At 43.5% G+C, this 21505-nt stretch overlaps 1 protein-coding gene across 1 annotated transcript; it reads left to right on the top strand.

Moving 5' to 3' along the window:
* The first annotated feature begins 1682 nt into the window (after positions 1–1682).
* rchy1 (ring finger and CHY zinc finger domain containing 1) lies at positions 1683–10270 on the top strand. The gene is made up of 9 exons (XM_080003674.1): positions 1683–1743; positions 3584–3703; positions 3820–3935; positions 4428–4506; positions 4609–4653; positions 5855–5913; positions 6984–7013; positions 7151–7271; positions 9479–10270. Exons 1-9 carry the CDS (start codon positions 1693–1695, stop codon positions 9704–9706), a joined length of 849 nt encoding a protein of 282 aa, XP_079859800.1. The 5' UTR covers positions 1683–1692; the 3' UTR covers positions 9707–10270.
* The last annotated feature ends 11235 nt before the right edge of the window (positions 10271–21505 follow it).

The raw sequence follows: 21505 nt of genomic DNA, 5'->3' as shown, positions 1-21505 counted from the left end.
TTTGAGATATGGTGTCAGCGCTTGCTCTCAGCTCTCATAGAGCCTATGAGAAGAAACATTAATGCTCTTACTCCTGTGTATAAAATGAGCAGGATCAGTATTCACTAATCACTCCTCTAGGGAGAATAATTACGTTTTTTAGAGCACAGGCTCCACCAAAACAACACGTTCCATCTGTTTCTCGAGCTGGGCCTAATAAAACTGGCAACAGCTTGAAGCAGGGGACACATCCTCCACCACACTCATGGACGTTTTCCTTAAGGACGGACTCCTTTTAGCCTCATTAAGACCAAATCAAGAGGACAAAATGATATTGAAATGTAACTAGAAAGTAAATGAGACTAGCACTGAATAACAGAGGGCTAGCAGCTAGTGTTTAAATGTTTATGAGGGATTAGGGGGAATTTATTTTTATCGCCAGAACATTTACATACCGTACACAAGGATTGTGACATGGTGAGGATTGGTGTGTTTCCACAGACGCTTAGCATAAGAAAAAGTCTTCGCTTTATTAATAATACGATTTTAAAATAGAATAAAATAGAATAAAAAAGTAAAGTTCATTTTTTATAAATAAAAAAAATACACAGATAGCTGAAAAATACAAAACAGAAATTAATATAGAAAAAATATAGAACTATAGAAATGCAATTCTATTCACATGTTAAGTAATTAGTATGGGTATATATAGTACAAATGATAATGATAAATGAAGTTTTGGCCATTCCCCTCCCCGTCACTTCAAATTAAACAGAAACGCCTTTGAAATGGCCTAATGGCAGAATGATGTCGCCAAAGGTTCTTGGCATTGGACTGGGATTAATGCCATCTGTAGCCCACGTCTTTGGTTTCCTGTCAGTGACGATTCTTTGCAAGATTTGCGGGGCAAATTTAGTAAAGTCCCCTCAAAGCAGCTTAGTAGGCCAAGAATGTAGGTTATCACCGTCGTCCAAGGACAATTACGTGGACATAACGTAAATCACAAGGAATAGTGGACATCTGGCAGTAATCCCCAGTGATGCATACTAGTTGTTTTTTTTTTTTACTATTCACAACTGCAAAAAAACAAACAAACACACACCTTTTCACACAAGCAGCGTGCCGTTAACATGACCTTCGCTGATGTGATCGTATATAATTGTCTCATGTCTAATGTCTGGACCCGGGGGGGCTCCTGGGGGTCATCTCTGAAAACCTGTTGTTTGGCGTGCGTTTTGCACTCACTGCTGGAAACAAATAGCTGAAATCAACACATTAGAAGTAAACAAGCTGAACTGGTAAAACCCTGTCTGGTATAGAGGTGGAGTTAAGGTCAACATCCAGTCACGTAGAGCAGCGGACAGTGGAACGTCAGTGATAGGAATCCACGTCGGTTCTTATGGGGATATCCTGTAATAATGACCTTAAAACGTTGACACCGGCGTCCCATTAACTTTGAGGATAAGGTCACACCTGATGTAACACAGTGTCACAACACATACCCTTAAACGAGCTGGCCCAACATATAGAGGGGTCGCTTTTGGTTTGTTTTGGTCCGATGGCTTTGGAATATCTGTAGGCCGTTGGTTCCACGTACCAACTAATAAACACCATCACGCAAACAGGCGCAGCAGCGCCCATCTTCGCCGCCAGGCCGCGGTGTGGCAGCAGCGACAGGCTGCGGAGCCCGGGGAACCAACCGAACGGGTGAACATGGCTTCTCCTGCCGGGTGCGAGCACTACGTCCGCAGCTGTTCGCTGAAAGTGAGAACGTTTCGCTGTTTTCCGCACCGCAGCACCGTATTGCCGTGGTCACGTTTGGCCGTCGGACATCGTCGTAAAATGTTTGACGATATTATGTATTATTGTTATTTGCACACAGCCGCGCTGCCAACACATGCTAACAGTCGCACCAAGCTAGCGGGGGCCGGCTCGCAAGCGGGTGGGGAAAGTGTGAGGAAGCGCACAAAACTATGTATCACGTATTACATTTCTTGTTTAAGACTAGCGGGCAGGAGTGGTGACACGTGGCGTGGAATTAGCCGTAGAAGTGAATATAATTGACAGGATCCTTTCTCCCCACATGTCCCTCCAAGCCTTAGTGTGACCCGGTGGTTATCACCGCTAACAGGACATAACAGAGTGAAGGCTGAAGCTGGTTTACATCGAGCTGAGTCTTATCTTCTCACGGGGCAGCTTGGCGTGTGTGTAGTTGTTAATCAATTGATGCGTCAAATGATGACGGCGATGAGTTACAACATGGTTAATGCGGCACAAGCCGCAACACATTTAGAGTTTTGCCTTATGTTTACAGTTAAGCACATTTCGTATGACGATTTAAAAAAACCAAAAAGAAAACCGGGGCAGACATTCACATCTTGTGCAAGTGATAAATAACCTGGGTTTCCCAACCTTTTTTCTGGCATGAAAACGATCCCACTGCACACCCCTTTCCTGTTAACCACTTCAAATGTAACAAGCGCGTATAACTGTGTTTGTCATTATTATGGATCCCAATTGTTATTGCTGGGATTTTTTTTTCCTGGTGATTTTCGGGCTTAAAGTATATGGGACAAGGGTTAAGGTCTCATTAGAACCGGGACATTTCAGACGTATTGTCGTTCGAGCTTTTCAATATCAATGTGTACGTTTAGGCGATTTGATTAGTTTCATGAGCGGCCCGCTTTGTGACAACAATTATCCAAAGTTATAGTCCAAACTTTGTCTCTCAGCCGTCATTCACGTCCAGCGACTTGCGACACGTAGACCGACAACTTAAGTCGATGCTGTGTTAAAGGGGAACTCAGAAAACTGTAACTCATGCCGGCAGTTTTTAAAAGCCCGAAAACTACAATCAGTCACAAAAGGCATCTTCACACCGCAGGAAGTTCTGAGAACTTTGGAGGAACTAGGGCTGGGCGGTAAAAACGGTCTTGATAATCTTCATGATAGAAACTTCCATGATACCTATGACAAATTTATGAGATTTATTTTCGATACAGAGTCCGTTTTCCTCTACCTTCAAAGACACGACACGAACAGCCAATCGCACAGAGCAGAGAAACAAACATGTGACACAAACAGCCAATCGTACAGCAGGAGCACCGGCGCTTCCTCTGTGCCACGGCACTCTCCAGCCAGGTGGTGGATCTTCCTCAAACACCACCTTGAACTCGCCCTCCTCCCAACCCCAGCCCGGCGCGGTGCCTGTCCCCGCAAATTGAGAGCGGTTAAAGAAAGTATCGGTGATTTGCAGTGACGTCTGGTCCCCTGGTCCGCTCCAAAACGTCCCCATGTATAATCACAGATGAGCAAATTCGGGAACCTCAGATTATGGAACCTTGGAACCTCAGAAATCTGTAATACGTACCTAACATGTCTAAACCGGGCCCTCTGTATTGCTGCCCGCAGATATTTTTTAGGGGTCCATCCCGTCCATCTCGCAACATAAGCGCTCATTTCCATTATTTATCTTTTTTTAAGTGGGATTTGAGGAATTATCCTTATCCATTACCCATTCAGAAGTGCCAACAGACTACTTGTGTGACTATTAAACATGAAATGCTCTGTTTGAGGTATTTTTCTTGGTTCAAAACTCTGTCAGGCGCCTTGCTGTGGGAATCTGTATGTGTGCAGACTGTGCCACGATGCAGAGGAGAACCATGAGATGGACCGCTTCATGGTCCGAGAAGTGCAGTGCTCCCACTGCCAAACCATCCAACAGGTAACAGTGTTTCTTAGAAAATCTGTAGACTTTTTTGATGTTCAGATGGGCATGGAGAAGAATGTGTTCCAAATGTGATGTTTTTAATATACCTTTACCGTTATTATTCTTCCCAGGCACAGCAGATCTGCCAGCAGTGTAATGTGAAGTTTGGCGAGTATTACTGTGATATATGCCACCTGTTTGACAAGGATAAGAAGCAGTACCACTGTGAACCCTGTGGAATATGCAGGTGAAAACTTTTTTATAGATGGTTAAACAGCAGTTGAATTGATTGTCTATTCAAATGCAGAGACAATATTTTCATTATTTAGCCCGGAAATAAACATGTCTAGACTAGCGTTCTTCTTAACTATACATGGCAAAAAGCCCCAGAATTTTTCTTTCTATCTATTGGCTGTCTGGCTATCTTGTAGTTCTGCTTTGTTGAGTTAGAGAAATGTTATGTGTACTGCAGTGCATGGCAGGTGGTTCTACACATTGTGCGTGAGATGAGGTCTTTGAACAGAAAACCATTCACTCCAAAGCTGATAAATGTTAAACCATATCTGATTCCTGGTGGAAATCCAGGGATGATTAATTTACACAGAGCACAGGCTGACAAGTAAACATCACAACCTGGCATTTGTGCTTGTAATCTATATTGAAATTGTATGCCGATGCTGGTATTCTGTGTTGGATTATCTGCATTGCTGTGTTATAACTGTGGCTTTGTTACCCACAGGATCGGGCCCAGAGAAAAATATTTTCATTGTGAAAAGTGTAATCTCTGTCTCGCCAGGGATCTGCAGGGAAACCACAAGGTGAGTGTTCGTCCATAGCCACTTCTTATATTATATCATATAAGCAAATGCTCATTATTAATACAATAATTTTTATCTTTCATCATTTTAACTCCTTTGCAGTGCGTTGAAAATGTCTCGCGGCAGAACTGCCCAGTGTGTATGGAGGTAATGGCAGAACCTTTTTTACCTTAAATTAGGGTTCCAGCCCACACAATAGGGAACCCTATTTATGCTCAGCTTTTATTATTCTTCATCTTCTTGTCATTTTCCAGGCTAAAAGTGTCTGGAACACGGCAACCACAGTCAAACAGACATGGTTGAGTTCTCGTTCGGACCGCGACGTTTCAGACGTCTTGTTGTCCGAGTTGGAACAATACAGTACACAGTACAATGTACATTTCGAGCAGGAATTTGTGGGAAAAAAAACATTGTAATTTTATGGGAAGTGGAAGAAAGTTGCCATGATTTCATTAGTTTGAGGAGCGGGGCACTTTGTGACATCATCATCCGAAGTTATATAAGTCCAAGCTTCGTCTCTCGGAAGTCGTTCGCATCCAGCCACTTGTGGACTGCATAGCGTTCACAGCCACATAGATGGACAGACGGGCAGACGGACGGACAGACAGACAGACAACCCGAGCCGACGCTGCGTTGAAGGGAAACTTGGAAACTGTAACTTGTGCTGTGTTTTACAAAACCCAGAAAATTATATAATCGGTCACAGAATGCGTTTTCGCACAGCAGGAAGTTCTTAGAACCTTTTGGAGGAGTCATCTCTTTCTTTTGTGTCCACAGTGCATGGTCCAGGAAGGATTGTTACTGTTAAAACACCATTCTTTAGGGACAATTGAACTAAACGACACAAGAGCAACATTTAGTGACGTAAGAGCACGGTGATTGGTCCGGACGTTAGTACATGTCCTTATTTATACACAATTTATCTATTTTCAATTTCTTTCCAAAACATTAAATCTACGCTTAAAAAAAATAAAATAAAAAGACAGCCTCCCCCTCTGCCTCGATCACGACAGGTTTTCTTCTGTGCGACCCGACCAAGTCACATCGCCATTCAGTAAAGATATGTTATGAAAAGAGTGGAAAAAAACAAAACAAAACAAAAAAAAAAACTGCAGCATTCAAGGTAAACTCGGAAAATTGGAACTCGTGCTGCGTTTCACAGAACCCGGAAAACTGTAATACATACCTAACACAACTAAACTGGACCCTATGTATTGCTGCCAAAAGCCATATTTATTATTGTTTTTGATGACATGGTGTTTGGCATATCTTTGCTCTACGCTTGCTCGATCAATGAAATATGTCATATCTCCAGGTTAAGTGCCTACTTGTCCTCTAAACATTTCAGGATATCCACACCTCCAGAATAGGAGCTCATGTTCTTCCTTGTGGCCATCTCCTACATAAGTATGATTCCATTCTATCTCTTCAAATGTAGATTTTGGGAAAATGTTTCTGTATATGTGAGCATTACCACTTGGAATTAAACAGAAAATAAGGTATTATAATGTAGGTGATGGGATATATCAGATGGCTTCCGATGGACCTGTACCACCACACTATGAATATGTTCACTTCCCCAGCTCTAGATAAACTGTATTATTAAGACCTTTATCACAGTTGCAGTCTTTGACCACTTTTCCACTGCTGAAAAAACCTGCTAATATCTGGCTTTTGTCGCTTAAGCTGCTTTCACACATGCACTGTAAACCTGAAATTATCCAGACATTACACGGATGAGCTGTGTGTTTGAATGCAAATGTCTCAATCATTTGACTTGGACATTACCCCGACTACTCCAAGTACATGGAGTATCAACGCAAAAAAAGCCCAACTACTTATAAGTCGGTAGCCTCGTGTGCTGTAAAACTCTGCAGCGTTATTGCGTCACGTCCTGCCTCCTACAGGCTCTACCCAGGCTCCACCCCTCTTGGAAACCAAACAGGCTATTTCCAGGTGGTGTAAATGCGTCTGATACATACAATTTACATATTTTTGCTCTGTGTGAAAGGGAAACTCCGGACAATGTTCCGTATAATCAGGTCCGGACGTTATTCGGGCATGGTCCCGATGCATGTGTGAAAGAAGCTTTAATGGGAAAGGTTACAATCGGCATTCATTCCGGGACCCCAGGAATGAATGCCAGAGCAGTCCCCACACTCAAAACATTTCATGGTCCCTTGTGGGGGGAAAAAAACTCAATAACTTCTTATTTTGATTTTGGATTCTATGTTTTGGATTTTAACTGATCGAATGATACACCGATATTCCTGTCTATTTATGCGCCAATGTCTGTAAACTGGGCAAAGATTATCATGTCTACCCAGGTGACATGTTTCCATCACTGCGGATCGGAGCTGATAAACACCCGTGACTACTGCAGTGTCATTTGTCCCGGGAATAAATATCAGACAAAAGCCAGGTTTTTTTGTGCAGTGGAAAAGAGGTATTAACATTTTTCATTGTTTCCTCTTTAGGACATGCTTTGATGACATGGTCAGAACTGGGTACGTGTTTTTCAAGTATTTTTTAATATTTTATTTCTTAAAAGAATCCATTAACCATTAAGGTATAGATTTCTAAATGATGCTACAATTCATCAAATGACTGAGCTGACCAGAGTTATTCTCCTTTGTTTCTTTAGCGTGTACCGCTGCCCTCAGTGCATGCACTCTGCATGGGACATGGAGGACCACTGGGACCAGATAGACAAGGAGATAGCCCAGTCACCAATGCCCACCGAGTATCAGGACGCCACAGTAAAGGTTAGACACAAACCTGTTTGTTTCAGTATTTTGTTCACTGTGTCCTGGTGTTTGTTCAGAGTGTAAATGGGCATTTAGTTTGAAGCTGGTGGATTAATTCAGGGTGTTAGGGATGAGAATGGTCAAACCTTTAGGTCTTCTATTTGAAGATGGCTGAGATTTATATGCGTTGTTGATTGTTTTAATATGATAAGGATTTAGGAGGAGCGTTTAAAACGGTCTCTCAATCAAAACAAGAACAAAAGACAGAGTTTGATGTTGTGAAGTACCATGGCATCATGGGAGTGTCTTCATTGCACCATTGCCGATGAAAATTGATCTGACATGTCTTACTCCGTGTCAGAACGTGCCGCAAACGGCAATAAAAAAATCATGCTCCATCACACAATAGTTAGGAGAGTAATAGTAGAGAAATACAAACAATAGAACATTACAGTGGCTTACGGTAGCTACTTTGGTGAGTCCTCTCCTCACTCCCTGGCTCCCTCACTCCCTTGAACTTATAGCAAGTAAAGGGGATATGACGCCATTGACAGGCGACCTAATGAAACTGAGAGTTTCCTATATTAAAATTACAGATTTCTCTTGGTTTGAAAATTATTCGAAACATTTGGGATAATGGAATTACACACTCAACAAAATATATAACACAGGTCTAGTCTTTTTTAGACATTTTAATGTGGAACAGTTACATATTATATACCTTTTAATCTAATTTTACAACTTTTACTGATTTTTAAACTCTCAGTCTTTGTCCCTTTCAAAAGCTCTTTTGCACTTTACTGTATGTTGAAACAGTGAGGATTTAGCGACCATCGCTGATTTTCTCCAGTAGTTTTGGATGTTGTGTCATCTGAAGTCGTCACATTATCTGGCTGGACAAAAATAACAATGCAAACTCACTGAACTGTATGTGGAAGTCAGGAAGCGCCATGATGAAACAGAGCACTAGGAAGTATCTGCACGCCTGTCTAGCCTTTCAGAAGGTGAAGTGGAGAAAAAATTAACAATCAAAGGGGGGGGGGGGGGTAAGAACTCCCCCGCCTCCTTGCAAAACCACAGAACGATCTTTATTCTGGGTTGATGTTCAAATCCCATGGGGTCAGAACATCACACCAGCTTATATGTTCTGACGAAGGCCCCCTTGAGACCAAAACATTAACATGGAATAAAGAAAATCTGGTGTTTTTGCAAGGACGTCTTCCATCTTTTGAAAACTGCCAAAACAGAAGAAAACATTCCCCCTGTCCCCATTGATTCCCTGCTGAGAGACGAGAAATATTTCGATTTTTCTTGTCTCACCTTTCCTTCAGATCGAGACAACCTTACGTTTACTCAATATTGCATTCCAATGCATGTGTTCATTTAGAGTGTTACTACATATGTAAAACAGTTATTTAGTTCTTGTTAAATGCATTGGCTGAGTGAATATTTACATGCTGACAAGATAGTTATGCCATGAACACACTACACAACTTTGAAGCCGTCAGATCGCTGTACTGTTCACACTACACAACTTTCTGTCTTATGATCGGGAATCTCGAGGTCGTTGTGGTTTCACACTACATGACTGATCAGTGACAGGGGGCCACATGTTACAAGATCTTCCACCAGGAAGAAGCCCAGACTAGTCTGTAGGGGCTCCAAACTACGTTTTGTCATGAAAAAACACTCGAAGTGACACCGGAAATGACGCGACCATACGTGGGACAGGATTCTACTTTTTTTTTTTATGAGATTCTCGATCACTAAAAAAAACAAAACAAATGTAAGCAGAATTAAAATTTGAAATATATTAACCTCCCCAACCCCACTCTGCTTGCTGTCATTAGCTGTAGCTTGTTGCGTCACTCCCAACTCAATATACGACCAGATATTAAAACATGCTTAATATCTCGTCGGCGTCTGCGAGAGCTCACCGAGCAGTCGGCTCGCGTTTTTGAACAGTGCACACCACAAGCTTGTCGCTCACGGTAGCACGTTTAGATTTCCCTCCGATCTGGGGCTTTGCTCGACGATCTCCAAAAACCTGTTGAAAACCGAGTAAAAACCGAGTGGAAAAAAGCATTAACGAAAGTGATTAAGGCATCTGTTTAAATGTCATAAAACGGTAATAGGAAGAACTTCTGGATGCACCGTTCGAGGCTTTGACCCACCCTCACGTCGTGCAGTAGATGATTGCGCTCTCCCTCTTTTCCCGCTTGCAGGTGATCTGCAACGACTGCCAGGCGCACTGCACGGTGCCCTTCCACGTGCTGGGCATGAAGTGCAGTGACTGCGGCTCCTACAACACGGCCCAGGATGGAGGACTGATCCAGCCGCCGCAGCAGCAGCAACAACAACAACAACAACAGCAGGAAGAGGAGCAGGAAGAGGAGCAGGAAGAAGACACTGAGGCAGAGACGGACACTGAGGCAGTTCAGCAGCCAGAGTGATATGGTGCTGACTTCCACACTTACAAGGTCTTTGAACTTTGCTTTTACGTTGAGCTGCTGACTGCAATAGTTAAATAATTCCCTGTTCACAACAACCTGGCGGGTACCAGCAGCACCCTTTTCTCGCATGGAAATCAGGACTCTTTTTCTTTTCTTGTTTTTGGGATGAAAAGAAGTAACGTTCTGCCTTTCTCCCACTCCAACACACAGAGACACTGTGCACTCTGCACTCAACTCTTGTTTTATTTTGCACGTTCCGTGGCTACGGCAAAAAAATTCACGACAAAGATTGATATGCTTCAGCTTCACTAGTAACCTTTGCCATGGTGAAGGGATTCTTCTGTTTAAAATATCGTCGAACTTTGGTCTCGTGAAACCAGAACTCCTTTTTACAGTAGTGAAAGTTTTCGGCCTCACAGCCTCCCAAACTCTGCACCCGTATGCGTTTTTGCGACCCTGTTGCGAGATTTGTTAGTTGGATTTTTGGGAGGATGCATCAAAAGCCTTAACGCAGTTCATTGTCACTAATTTGTAATTGAAACTAAATCTCTGTGTAAAACCATTGTTTTCCACCTGTGATGTCACATTTGTACCAAATATCTTCTCCTTTGTGAACTCTGTTCTGATCTCTGAAATATCTGGACCTCGTGGTTACGTAGAATCGCCATTGAAGTTTCTATTCCCATTCATTTACGTCAACAATTCCTTCCAGCAGATACAACAAAAACCATTTGTGTGAAGTAGTGAAGGGGATGTGTGGTTACTCGAGAACCTGTTGTGAGTATAGACAAAGTTTATAATGTATAAGTCAAAGGGACCCTCAGTCCAGTGTTTCTAAAATAATTCTAATTAGAGACGCAGGGTGGCCACGGGTCCTTCAAATGTCTTAAATACACATTTACTAATAAAAGGCCTTAAGAAGTATTAAATTGTCTTAAATTCGGATTTGATGGGTCAAATGTTTAAATGTTAAATTTTTTAAACATGTCACTGAGAATTTTCAGTATGCATGCAATGCCCCTATTTCTGCCCACTCTACCCATTTAGGTCAAGTGACGCAATTAATCTGTTAAACTAAGGCCTTGCTAGCCAACCTGCCCGTTAGTTTATGGAAATGAAAAAAAAAAAAAAAGCAAATTTAACGACAAATGGCTTGCGAATAACAATTATTTGTGGTTAAAGCAGCGCGACTGGATGTAACGTTTGGGATTTGGCGCCCCTACAGTTTCTGAGTGCAATTGCACTTTTACGCCACTGTTCCAACTCCAGTGTCCAACAATAACTAGTGATGTTAAAAACGCAGCTTTATTGTACACCAAGGTTACAGCGTCCCTTGCACGGACCTCGCCACTTCCCAGAGCTGTGGGCTGAGTGCTCAGTCCTTGGCTCCGGGGGAATCACAGGGAGAGAGAGGGCGCGGGGACTCGGGCAGGGACGGGGCTTGCTGCCCCCTGCTGCCGGTGCAGATGCAGATGTGCTCGGCCGGCAAGTGAGTCAGAGGGTGAAACAAACCCTGTGGCGCAATGAATGCGAGGACCGGCATGCGGCAGCTGATGTGCAGGTGCCTGGCGCACCACTGGCCTATTTTTAATGATTATTTTATTTTTTTAAATATATTTTACCAGGCAAAAAAAAAGCTGGAGCCAAACGTCAATGAAGTGACATTGTGCCGTAAAGCATAACACACTTTTCCCGAACACAAAATGATTAAATGGTTATTGTCCGCTGATATTAAATGTTATGCAAATATTGTAATAATAAATATAATTTAGGATGATGCCATTTTTGTGTTTGTATTTTCACTTTTGGTGTGTAATTTAATTTAAAGTGGTATTTAAAAGGTCTTAACAAGTCTTAAACAAGTACTTGTTTACGCTGTAGACACCCTGGATAGGCTCGGAGAAGTGTGCAAAATATAACTAATAAACGGAATATAGCTGAACAATAAGAACAAAACCAAAAAGGCACTAAAATGCACACATTTTGAAGTTTCAAATATTGCCTGACCACCAATGAGATGCTTCAGAAGGAAATAACCATGCGCTCTTCAACTCTTGACAGAAGCAGATACTTAAAACTGTCAATGTGTGTAATAGTTTGGCCCATAATTTCTATTAAAACCTTTCTCTAAAGCCAGCTCACAAACTTGCACTTTGACCTAGATCCTATTGCTCATTTGTCAAACTCTGGTACAAAAATGTACAAAGTATTGCTTAAATATAAATGGTACTAAACTGTAAGTTATGTATTTAATGATACTTTAAATCAGCCAGAGTGAGACTTAATTACTCTTATCTTATTCTGTCAAATCTAGTCCCTTGAATAATCTCTAACAAGTTGGATCAGAAAGTGTTGTAGTTGGACGACAGACTTTCATAGCCTCTGCTTAATTCTGTTCTGCAGGTTATGATACATTTAAGTGTTTGTGTGAAATAAACAGGACTGTAGTGAATAATCACCAATCTAAGTATCATGTATAATTTTTTCATGTATTTATTCAACTGATCAAAAAGTATGAATGTTGTAATTCAAGTTACTGATGTGGAATCCAATGCTGTGACACTACTGTAGCAGACACTGACTATTGTTTTGATGGAAAGCAGTAATACTCTAGAAACAGAATAAGGTTTCATAGTTTATTTCAAGATGCTACAAGGCAAACAAAGGTGTCTGAAAGAACAAATGGTCAAATCTAGAGGCAGATTTGCTGTTCCCCCCCCCCCCCCCAACTCTTACTATGACTTTCTGGCCTCTGAATCAGTCACAGCAGCAGGCCCCCAAATTTTCAATGGTCGACACTACAGCATATCTCCACAGTTGGACTTGACTTTGATATGAATCAGCTGGGTTCCCAGGAACTGGTAGACTCAAAACACAGCCTTGCCCCTCCCCTCCCGCTCTACCCAGGGTTTTTATCGGATCCCGAAGACTTTACATTCTCAAATTTTTCATTTTTAACAGTCAGTTTTAACAATGCAATGGTTGTACAAAAGCACGGTTTCCTTGGCAGCATAAAAACTACTGAAGTACGAAGCCGCCAACCCAATGTAGTGAAACATCTATCACACATCAGCCTTCCCTGATACCATTTGGATCAAATCAAGATAAAAACAAACAAGAGCCAATTGACTGAATGCAATACATGGACATTAAATGGTAGAAGCTATTATACAATAAAAGGTGATATGAGTGCAGAACAGCATTTTTATCTTAGTGAGGTTCGAGCTGCATCAGACGCTGTCTCCTCTAGACGGGGGTGGTGCGGGGGTGGTGATGTGGAGGGTGAAGCAAACGGGTACGGCAGCCGTGGCTGCGGCGGGCCGGGGCGAGGCTGCGACGATGTCCGGAGACAGGGGAGTGGCGGCGCCCTGGGGGAACCCTTGGAATGTGGTGATTTTGATGTGTGGTCTCTCCGTTCCGACGCCACCGTCGCCACACACCGTCTCCATAAACACAGAGGACTCTGGGGCGAGGGTGTCTGGCGAAACATGCGCGACGTCAGCGCCAATGGTGTCGTGAGACGGGTCAGTCTCCGGCACGTCCTGGGAAATCTCCATGCCCAGGGAGGATTGGGAAGGATCGCTCTCGAGCACGAGAGGCAGCGGGTCGATATCGGTGGAGGTTTGAGGGTCTTCGGTGGCGGTGTCCGGCAGGGCTGAGGGACTGGCGTCCTGTGAGGATAGGGTGGGGTCTGTCTCTGCGGAGGGGAGCGGGGCCGCGGCTTCCGGAGGGTCCGTCTCCTCCATGGAGCTGGGGACCTCTGGCTCCCCCAGCTCGGGCTGGGTGCTCTGAGGGGCCTCCTCTGATGAGTCGGAGTCACTGGACTCTGAGGATTCCCCTCCACAATTCAGACACACCTGCACATGCATACTTACTTTAAAATACACTACGCATACTCGCTCACGTTGCATATTGTAGAAAGCAAGAGATACTTACGGGTTTGGACAGTGTTACACTCACCACCAAGAAGGCGCACAACATGGCTCTAAGAATCTCCATCGTCTGTTTCGCTGAAAGAATTGTGTAGCCCTCAAGTTTTAGGCCAAAAAAAAAAACATTCTGAATAAGTCAAGAATTCACGATAAGCTCAAGAGTTTCCAATTTTCCAAATTTCCAAAGATGTACATAAATAATTAAAGGAAAAAAATGTTCAAAATGTATGCCTACTTAAGATTAACCTTAAATAAAACTTCAGCATTGAGGTATTTTACCTTCAAGTTTGACGTTTATTGAACATGTGTCGATCCTGTTCTTGAACGCCCTGAAGCACTCGTTCCACACTGCACGAGCTGGACTTTTGAATTTGGTATCTACTTATATGCTGTTAAAGTGTGTGGTCACAACAAAATTAGACCGTTCATTGTCTTGTTCACGTCCCTGGCATTATTCACTTCTGAAACAGGAATAAACTGACACTGAAATTAGAGGACAGTATGCGGAGCGGAAGAAGAGCTGGTGCACAAAATGTAGCGAGGCCACAGCCTGTAAACAGGTTTGTGGTTCGGGTTAAAACAATGGTGACGAGAACTTTATTTTGGCAGTTTTAAAGCGCATGTCTTTACACCCCCGGGGACGCCGCTCGGCCACTTATTACGCTGGCGGCCAAAATAGTAACCTTGGAAGGCGGAAGCAATTGCTGAGGCGGAATACATTGTTTTATTTAAGCAAAACATCAACATGTTTTAAAGACTTTTAATCAGTGATGTATTAAGACATTTGGTGTGAAATAAAATCACGAATGACCAGGGCACTAGGGTATTAGTTGTGAAACAAATGCGTTAATACATTTAATTAAAGCCATCAACAACATGCCCTATCTAAACTCGAACACAAGCGCTATTGCTGTATGGGAGCAGAGGTACGAAAATTGGGTATGTGAGCTGCTTTCGTGCAGCTAGGGGGACCGGACATAAAGGACCCTGGATAGAGGATCATGACAGGGGGGAGGAGGTGCAGGATGCTGGGAATACCCTCTGGCTGTGGCCCCCCCCTGCCCGGATCTTGTGCCCCAGGAAATCCCTAGATAAAGGCAGGCAGGGGTTGGAGCTCCCCGATGGCCTTTTGGACGTCGGGGAATATTTGAGGCGGGCTCCCAGGGGAGCCCAGGGAAACAAAGATGGAGCCGTTCTGGGAAGCCGATAGGTCTGGTATTTAATAAAAATATTTCAAAAGTAAACAATCCAACAGCCCACTCTGAGCCTGTAATGAGGCCAATAATACTTAATGGAATGTTAAGAGACTTCAACACAGCCCAGGAAAATAACAGCAGCGCTCATTGTTATGCTACTGTAGAAAGCAGTAATCTGCATTAATAGCCACCATTACAAACCTCATGGCAGTTGCAAATACTGCAAGTGTTTAAAGTTAGTCATACAAATGTTCATATATGGAATTTCCCTTTAGGGATGAAAGTTTTATAGTGCTGTATAAATTCTGTAATATAATCATAATTCAACCTACAGTTCAAAAAAAAAAAATTACCCAGAGCAGATGAAATTGAAGAGGCTGTCGGGTTGAACAAGGTACAAGACAGGTTCTTATGCAGTTTTTTTTGTTTTTTTTAAATCAGAAACCCGGAGGGTGGGGACAAATGTGGTTTTTCCTCAGCTTGCGCAAGCTAGGCAACACCTGAAAGAGCGCCCTTGAGGCACAGACTGAAGCGGTGGAGGTACGCCAGAACGATGAGTCACCGCAGCAATGTTTGTCAGCCTTCCTTGTACAAATTCGCAATATTTGAGTCAGCCACTTAAACTGACCAGCCCTTCCATCTGGAACCATGTATATCAGTATCAAATTGTGACGTCCGCAGGGAACCAAATATGTTCTACAGGTTAATATCGATACATACTTTACATCCACAAAGATGTCAGAGCGTTAATGATTGGAATGTAAAACTGCCGCTTTAGCCAACGTTCACTGTTGCCTTTGTCAGACCCCTTTTAAGAAAAACTTTAATGAGTGTGGTACACCCATAGCATGTTTGACTCTATTGACCCTCTGCTGCATTTTTATTTTGATGCTCCGTGCCAATTTACATTCTTCAAATCTATAATGACTGGCTGTGTGCAAAAATAAATTACTTCACAGGAAGATGGAAAAAATGTGACATGTTTATTTCATAGAAACAAGCTGCAGATAAATCAGCTTCAGTCTACAGAAGAGAAGACTTCCTGCAAAGAATAAAGAAAATTCCAGTCATCCCATCCGAACAGTAAAGGCGGGATAAAATAAAAGCATAGTCACCGATGTTTTGGTCTAGAAAGCTTACCTCGGCTGCATTTTGCTCAGGTTGTGGACTGGGGGCTGTCTCAACTTTGTTCTCCAGGTCAGTCAGACTAGTGTCCTTTGCTGCTTGACTGGCTCTCCTGGGAGAGGAGGAAAATCAGTTTTATGCCACCAAAACAACAATTTGGTTCACACTAAGTGGCAAATCAAGTGGTAGGCAGCTGGTGAGCAGTTTAGAAAACCTAGTCTGTCAAATGCTATCAAGTTCAAGAGGTTATTGTCACAGACATACGGTCGTACATATATCAGTCATCCCTTTAGCATTACAGGGTTTCCTTGTGTTCTACCTGCAGTAAGAATAGTATAACCACCTTGCGTTGGCCTTCTTCGTCACAATGGTTGCCAGGACAGCGATGACCACCACTCCCACACAGAGGCCTGCTGCTCCATAGACAATAGGACCCTGCATGGTCTTCACCAGGTGATCCTGGCATTCATCGCCGCTGAAGTCCGTCGAACACACGCAGCTGGTTTTCCCGTCACTCGTCACACATTCTCCATTGCCGCTGCATTGTGTCTCTCTGCAGTTCTGTGCCTTGAGGTCCCTGATCTGACCGCTGCCGTTCATGGTGGTTATGATGACGGCAGGTGCTTCAAGTGAAGGCGGTTGAGGGTAGGATCTGGGAGTCTGGACGGAACCTATGGTCTTTGCACCGCATCCCTCCTTGAGGTGGATACCTAAGACAAGTCTTTATTAGCAATTCTATTATGCTAGTCATAATATATTGTATTCTCTGTACCCATGTGACTTACAGTTCTCATCTGAATGGTCTGGGCAGTCCACGTGGCCGTCGCAGAACTTGTCATTGGGGCGGCATAAGAGCCCATCCAGACAGAGGCTGCTGCTGGCGGGACAACGCTTTGCCGAGGCACAGTGGGTGGCGTTCACGGCCATGTGGTCGTGGCCGCATTTGCATGTACGACCGCCAGGAGTTGGCAGACACAAGTGTTGGCAATTTCCATTATTTTTTGTGCACTGGTTAGAACCTGGCAGGAGAGCAAGGTCCAGATGAAGTCAACATGTGACTGTTACACCCAAACCTGTTTTTTGTTCATGTGTTTGACTTTTGGGTGACAAGGCAGTGTCTGCTGCAGACAAAGTGCAAAGCTGTATACCTTTAGATGACTGACTCCAGACACACCAACCCTCCATTACTATGGTGTTTCAAAACAAAACAGTCCTGCAGGTTCCATGTAATCAAGGTGGTCCACAAGTGTAGTCTGTTCACTTACCCATCTGGCTTGACTTGCTGTACGCCTTCAGGCTGACCACTGGTGAGCCGACTTCAAACCACAGTTTGTTTTGCTGCTGCTCATCTCTGTACCACAGTTTGGCCTTTTCTGGAGAAAGTAAACGGTTCAAAGTCAAGATTATTCTATATATATATATATATATATATATATATATATATGCCACTGCAACATTTGTTTTAAAATGTTTTTATCATGCTTTGAACTTGTCAGTTTTTGGTATGTTCAAATATTTTATTTGCAAGAAAGTATATAAGTGACTAGTCACATTTCCCTCCGATTCCTCAAAATAGTCTCATAGCTGCTTCCAGCTGTGGAAGCGCCTCAAACGGCACCACATTTCATGTCAGTGGATGTTGTGGCACATGTCATGTTCAAAAGTCATTGCATTACCATTGACTGTCAGCCAGAGCAGCATGTCGTCACTGAGTGTGAGGGCAACAACACCACTGCCAACCTCAAACTCTTTGTATCCTGAACCGTCCACCTGGATGGAGTAAATGGCACCCGAGCCTGAAAAAGAACGTTTTTACATATGAAGCACAATCTAATTACACATTGTACACAGTTTGTTGCATTTGACAACAAAATTAAATTCTTACTGGGATCTGCCCAATAAATTTCTTCCCCATTGCTGGTGAAAACCAGTGATGTGGGCTGCACAGCATCCCTCCACAGGACTCCTCGCTTTGTGCCATCCATGTTGGCACACTCTACCGTAGCCATGGTTTCTGTACCCTGTCGGCCTAGGTTGGCAAAACAAACTCTTCCACTTAGTGGGTGGACGGCAATGGACCCCAGAGTTCCAATTTCCTCCTTGATCAGAACAGCCGTGTGGGTGCCGGTACTGGAGGTGACCTGCAGCCACGGCTGTTTGACGCTGCTCCAGTAGACATTGAGCGTTATCCAGTCTAGGGCCATGGCAGTGATTGCGTTGTCCAAGAGTTTGAGGAGCTGCCCACAAGAGGACAGGTTGGAGTCGTTCAACTTGAAGAGCCCCAATGAGGTTGTGCCACGATCTGTCAGGAACAGGGTCTGGTCACGCACGCTGTAGTCCAAGATGGCTGCCTCATTGACATTAGTCAACTGCAGGGCCAGGTGCTCTGGCCACCCTTTCAGCTCGGCTGCAGTGTGTTGAGCCTGGAGATAGATCTAAACACACAGCATTCATGCATCTCTAAATAGTGGCAATACCTTCCGACATCAAATGCATGTGCTGGGACCTCATGCATTTGCCCTTTGAAATTTTGTTTAATTTATGTGCAGTGAGTAGTATTGCTACTCTGAGACTGTTATATCGCTAGTGTGACCATGTTCTATAAAGATGGAAAAAACCAAACACTATAAGACCTGTGTGACAGTGGTGGGAGAAAGTAAAAGCAGGAATGCAGAGTTGACCAGCTTGGAGCAGGTTAGGCCATCTTCAGCCAGCAGCAGACCAGAGGGACACTTGCACACGGCCTGAAGCGATGGAGCCAAGACGCACAGGTGAGAACAACGTGCCTTCTCACATGGGTTCTCTGTGCCCATCTGTAGTAGTGGGTGAAGGATCTGCAACCCAGTTAAATTCAAGTTTAAATATTGCAGGCTGCTATAAATCAAACACTAGTGCAACATTAAAATGGTTAGATGAATTGACATGTCTTCAGTTCTAGTATCAAGTACTCCCAATGATGCACACAACATTGTAATTGCCACTGACCTACATGCCTTAAAAATGATACTTGCCTTGACAGCAAATGGTTGTCTTTGTCGTTTGAGCAGAACTTGATGGTTCTTGCCTGTGATTTTGTTAGCAACCTGGACAACACGTCTTTTCGCATCAGACCAATACAGCAAGTCATCCAACACTGCCAGAGCAAACGGGTTGGTAGTCTCCTTCATCTGCAGAATCTGTAGAGAAGAGGCACTCATACAATTGTCATCTATGAACCTGCATTGTCAGACCAGTTATGCCGATTTAACATTTTACCCACAATGATTACCCAGTTTTAACATCTGTAGTTAGTCTTGATTCTGCTTTTTTAGTTTTATGAAGCAGTCACAAAAATGTGTAGCTATGACTTACATCATTGCTTGTTCAGTCATGTGTAAGATTACAAAGCGTCAGAAGGTTCACAATGAGGCTTGGGCAGAGTCACGATTAAATTGTCTATAGACTCATTGATGACTTTACATCTGCCAGGAAAATTCACGCAGTGAGAGTGCATGCGCAGTTCAGTGTTCTGAACAGAGAAGAGGCTATCCCGCATGTGCAGTTCAGTGTTCTGAACAGAGAAGAGGCTATCCCTCTCTGCTCAGAGCTGTCAAGTAACCACTGGTGATCAGGTCTCACTTCCCCTCTACAGTTCTATACAGGAACTTTTAGGGGCAGGTGCTCAAAAAAAGGCATGCGGACCCCCAGCACCGGTTCTAGGTATTTTGCTGCTCTGGGCACATGAGGCGTTCCTCATGAATAGATTGCCTAGACAATCTGCTAGCCAGTCACTTAAAAGCACGCCTGAAAAACATGTCTCACCCTCAGGACCACCCCTTGCTTTGGGACTTAATTTAGTAAAAACTAGTTCTGTGTAAATACTTTACTTGTCAATAAATCCTGCCCTTCTGGAACAGGGAAACTGCATTTGCCACATTATGTTCTATGCATGGGAACCCCACCCATCCCAAAGAAAATCATATCACCGATGAGAATTTTGCACGATCGCCCAATCCTACCATGAGACTTTAACATTATGTCACTGTCTTATACGTTTGTTAGAAGACAAAATCTCTGGCTTTAAACACAAGTGTGACTTTATGACTCCGCCATGTGGTATTACCTGGATGTCCTCGCCATCCAGCGTGGCGGATCCTATTGCCTTCAGCCTCTCATCCGTCCAGTAGATTCTGTTCGACATGGTGTCCACAGCCACCCCACCAGGCCAGCCCAGACTGGAGTTCACCACCGCCTGACGCTTTGACCCATCCATCCCAGCGCGCTCGATCTTGGCTACATTGCCAATCTCCGTCCAGAACATTAACCTAGTACAAGGGCCCCAGAAACATTAATCTTGACATTTTATGAAAGGCAAAGCCATGTTTGAGATTGTTTTGGAAACAGTTTTACTATTTAAAATGCTTTTGTCATAGGATTGTGAAGGCGTTACCAAAAAGTGAATGTGAGAACCTTCCAAATTCCATTCAAATAAACAGTTAGCTTCCATAATTAAAAAGGAACCTGCACGTCAACGCTAAACTATCAAACTCTGTGGCACAACACTGACCCCTTTTGGGGCAGCAATGCCAGAGAGCGTGGCTGGTCCAAGTCTTCATCCAGGATGATGCTGTAGTCAGGCACTCTAACGACAGCAGTAGTGAGTCTGACGGCAACAATTTGACTCTTCACCCCATCAATCCAGTACAGATTCCTCCCGAGCCAGTCCACAGCGACAGAATCTGCCCTGACCCCTATTGACGGGAATAAAAATAGAATCTGCTTGAAAAGTTAACGGAAAAGTTGCAGATTTTACCTTTGAGAAGCAGTTGGGTGGGGAAACCCAATTGTCCCAACGCTCATGTGTCCTGTTTAAGACGGTCTAATTTAAGGCCAGAATACATTTACATGTTAACTAAATTATTAAATCAATAACTGAACACGCTAAATGAAAACAAATGAGTCAGTTATTTGAATAAAAATCCCAGTTTCAGATTTTAGCTGTAACCATCCTATAAAGCGCAATGTTAAAACTGACAACGTTCAATGTTTTTGCGCTGACCTTTGATTAGAGTGCCCTTTGTCTTCTGGTCCAGAGACGACCACCTGATGCTCTCCGAGTCCAGGCTGGCCCAAAACACCTTCCCCTCCTTCCAGTCATAGTCCAGTGACAGAATGGCTTTTGTGGCAGTGGACAGCAGCACATCCAGACTGCCGCTGCGCAGACCAAACAGGAACAAATCCGTTTGAACCGACGACAACAAAAACGGCTCACCTGGAGAGAAATTAAGTTAAAGAAAAAGTTAGTGTTCTCCTTTGTCCAATTAGATTGGAAACTTACAAAACAGTAGCATTTACATAAGTTACATTTGTGGCAATGCTGGCAGATTAAAGCGAATATAAAGTGCCGGAAACCGACTATTAGGCCATTGTGCAGCTATTAGAGTGTGGGAGTGCACTTCAAAGCAGAACATTTTTAGGCAAGAGCCAAGCCACCAGGGCCGTTTTCCTTTAATATACTAACATCCGATCAGTTGAAATTATTTTGACAGTTTGAGCATGTGGCCAAC

Source organism: Zeus faber, assembly GCF_960531495.2.
Source record: "Zeus faber genome assembly, chromosome: 7".
Taxonomy (NCBI): domain Eukaryota; kingdom Metazoa; phylum Chordata; class Actinopteri; order Zeiformes; family Zeidae; genus Zeus; species Zeus faber.
The sequence above is the reverse complement of the archived record's forward strand: the minus strand, read 5'-3'. Positions and strand labels throughout refer to the sequence as shown.

Excerpts from the sequence above, each read along its gene's own strand:
- rchy1 (XM_080003674.1), top strand. The coding sequence starts at position 1,693 with ATGGCTTCTCCTGCCGGGTGCGAGCACTACGTCCGCAGCTGTTCGCTG. Across the intron at positions 3,704-3,819 it reads ACTGCCAAACCATCCAACAG|GCACAGCAGATCTGCCAGCA; the intron begins GTAACAGTGTTT and ends TATTCTTCCCAG. Across the intron at positions 7,014-7,150 it reads GATGACATGGTCAGAACTGG|CGTGTACCGCTGCCCTCAGT; the intron begins GTACGTGTTTTT and ends TTGTTTCTTTAG.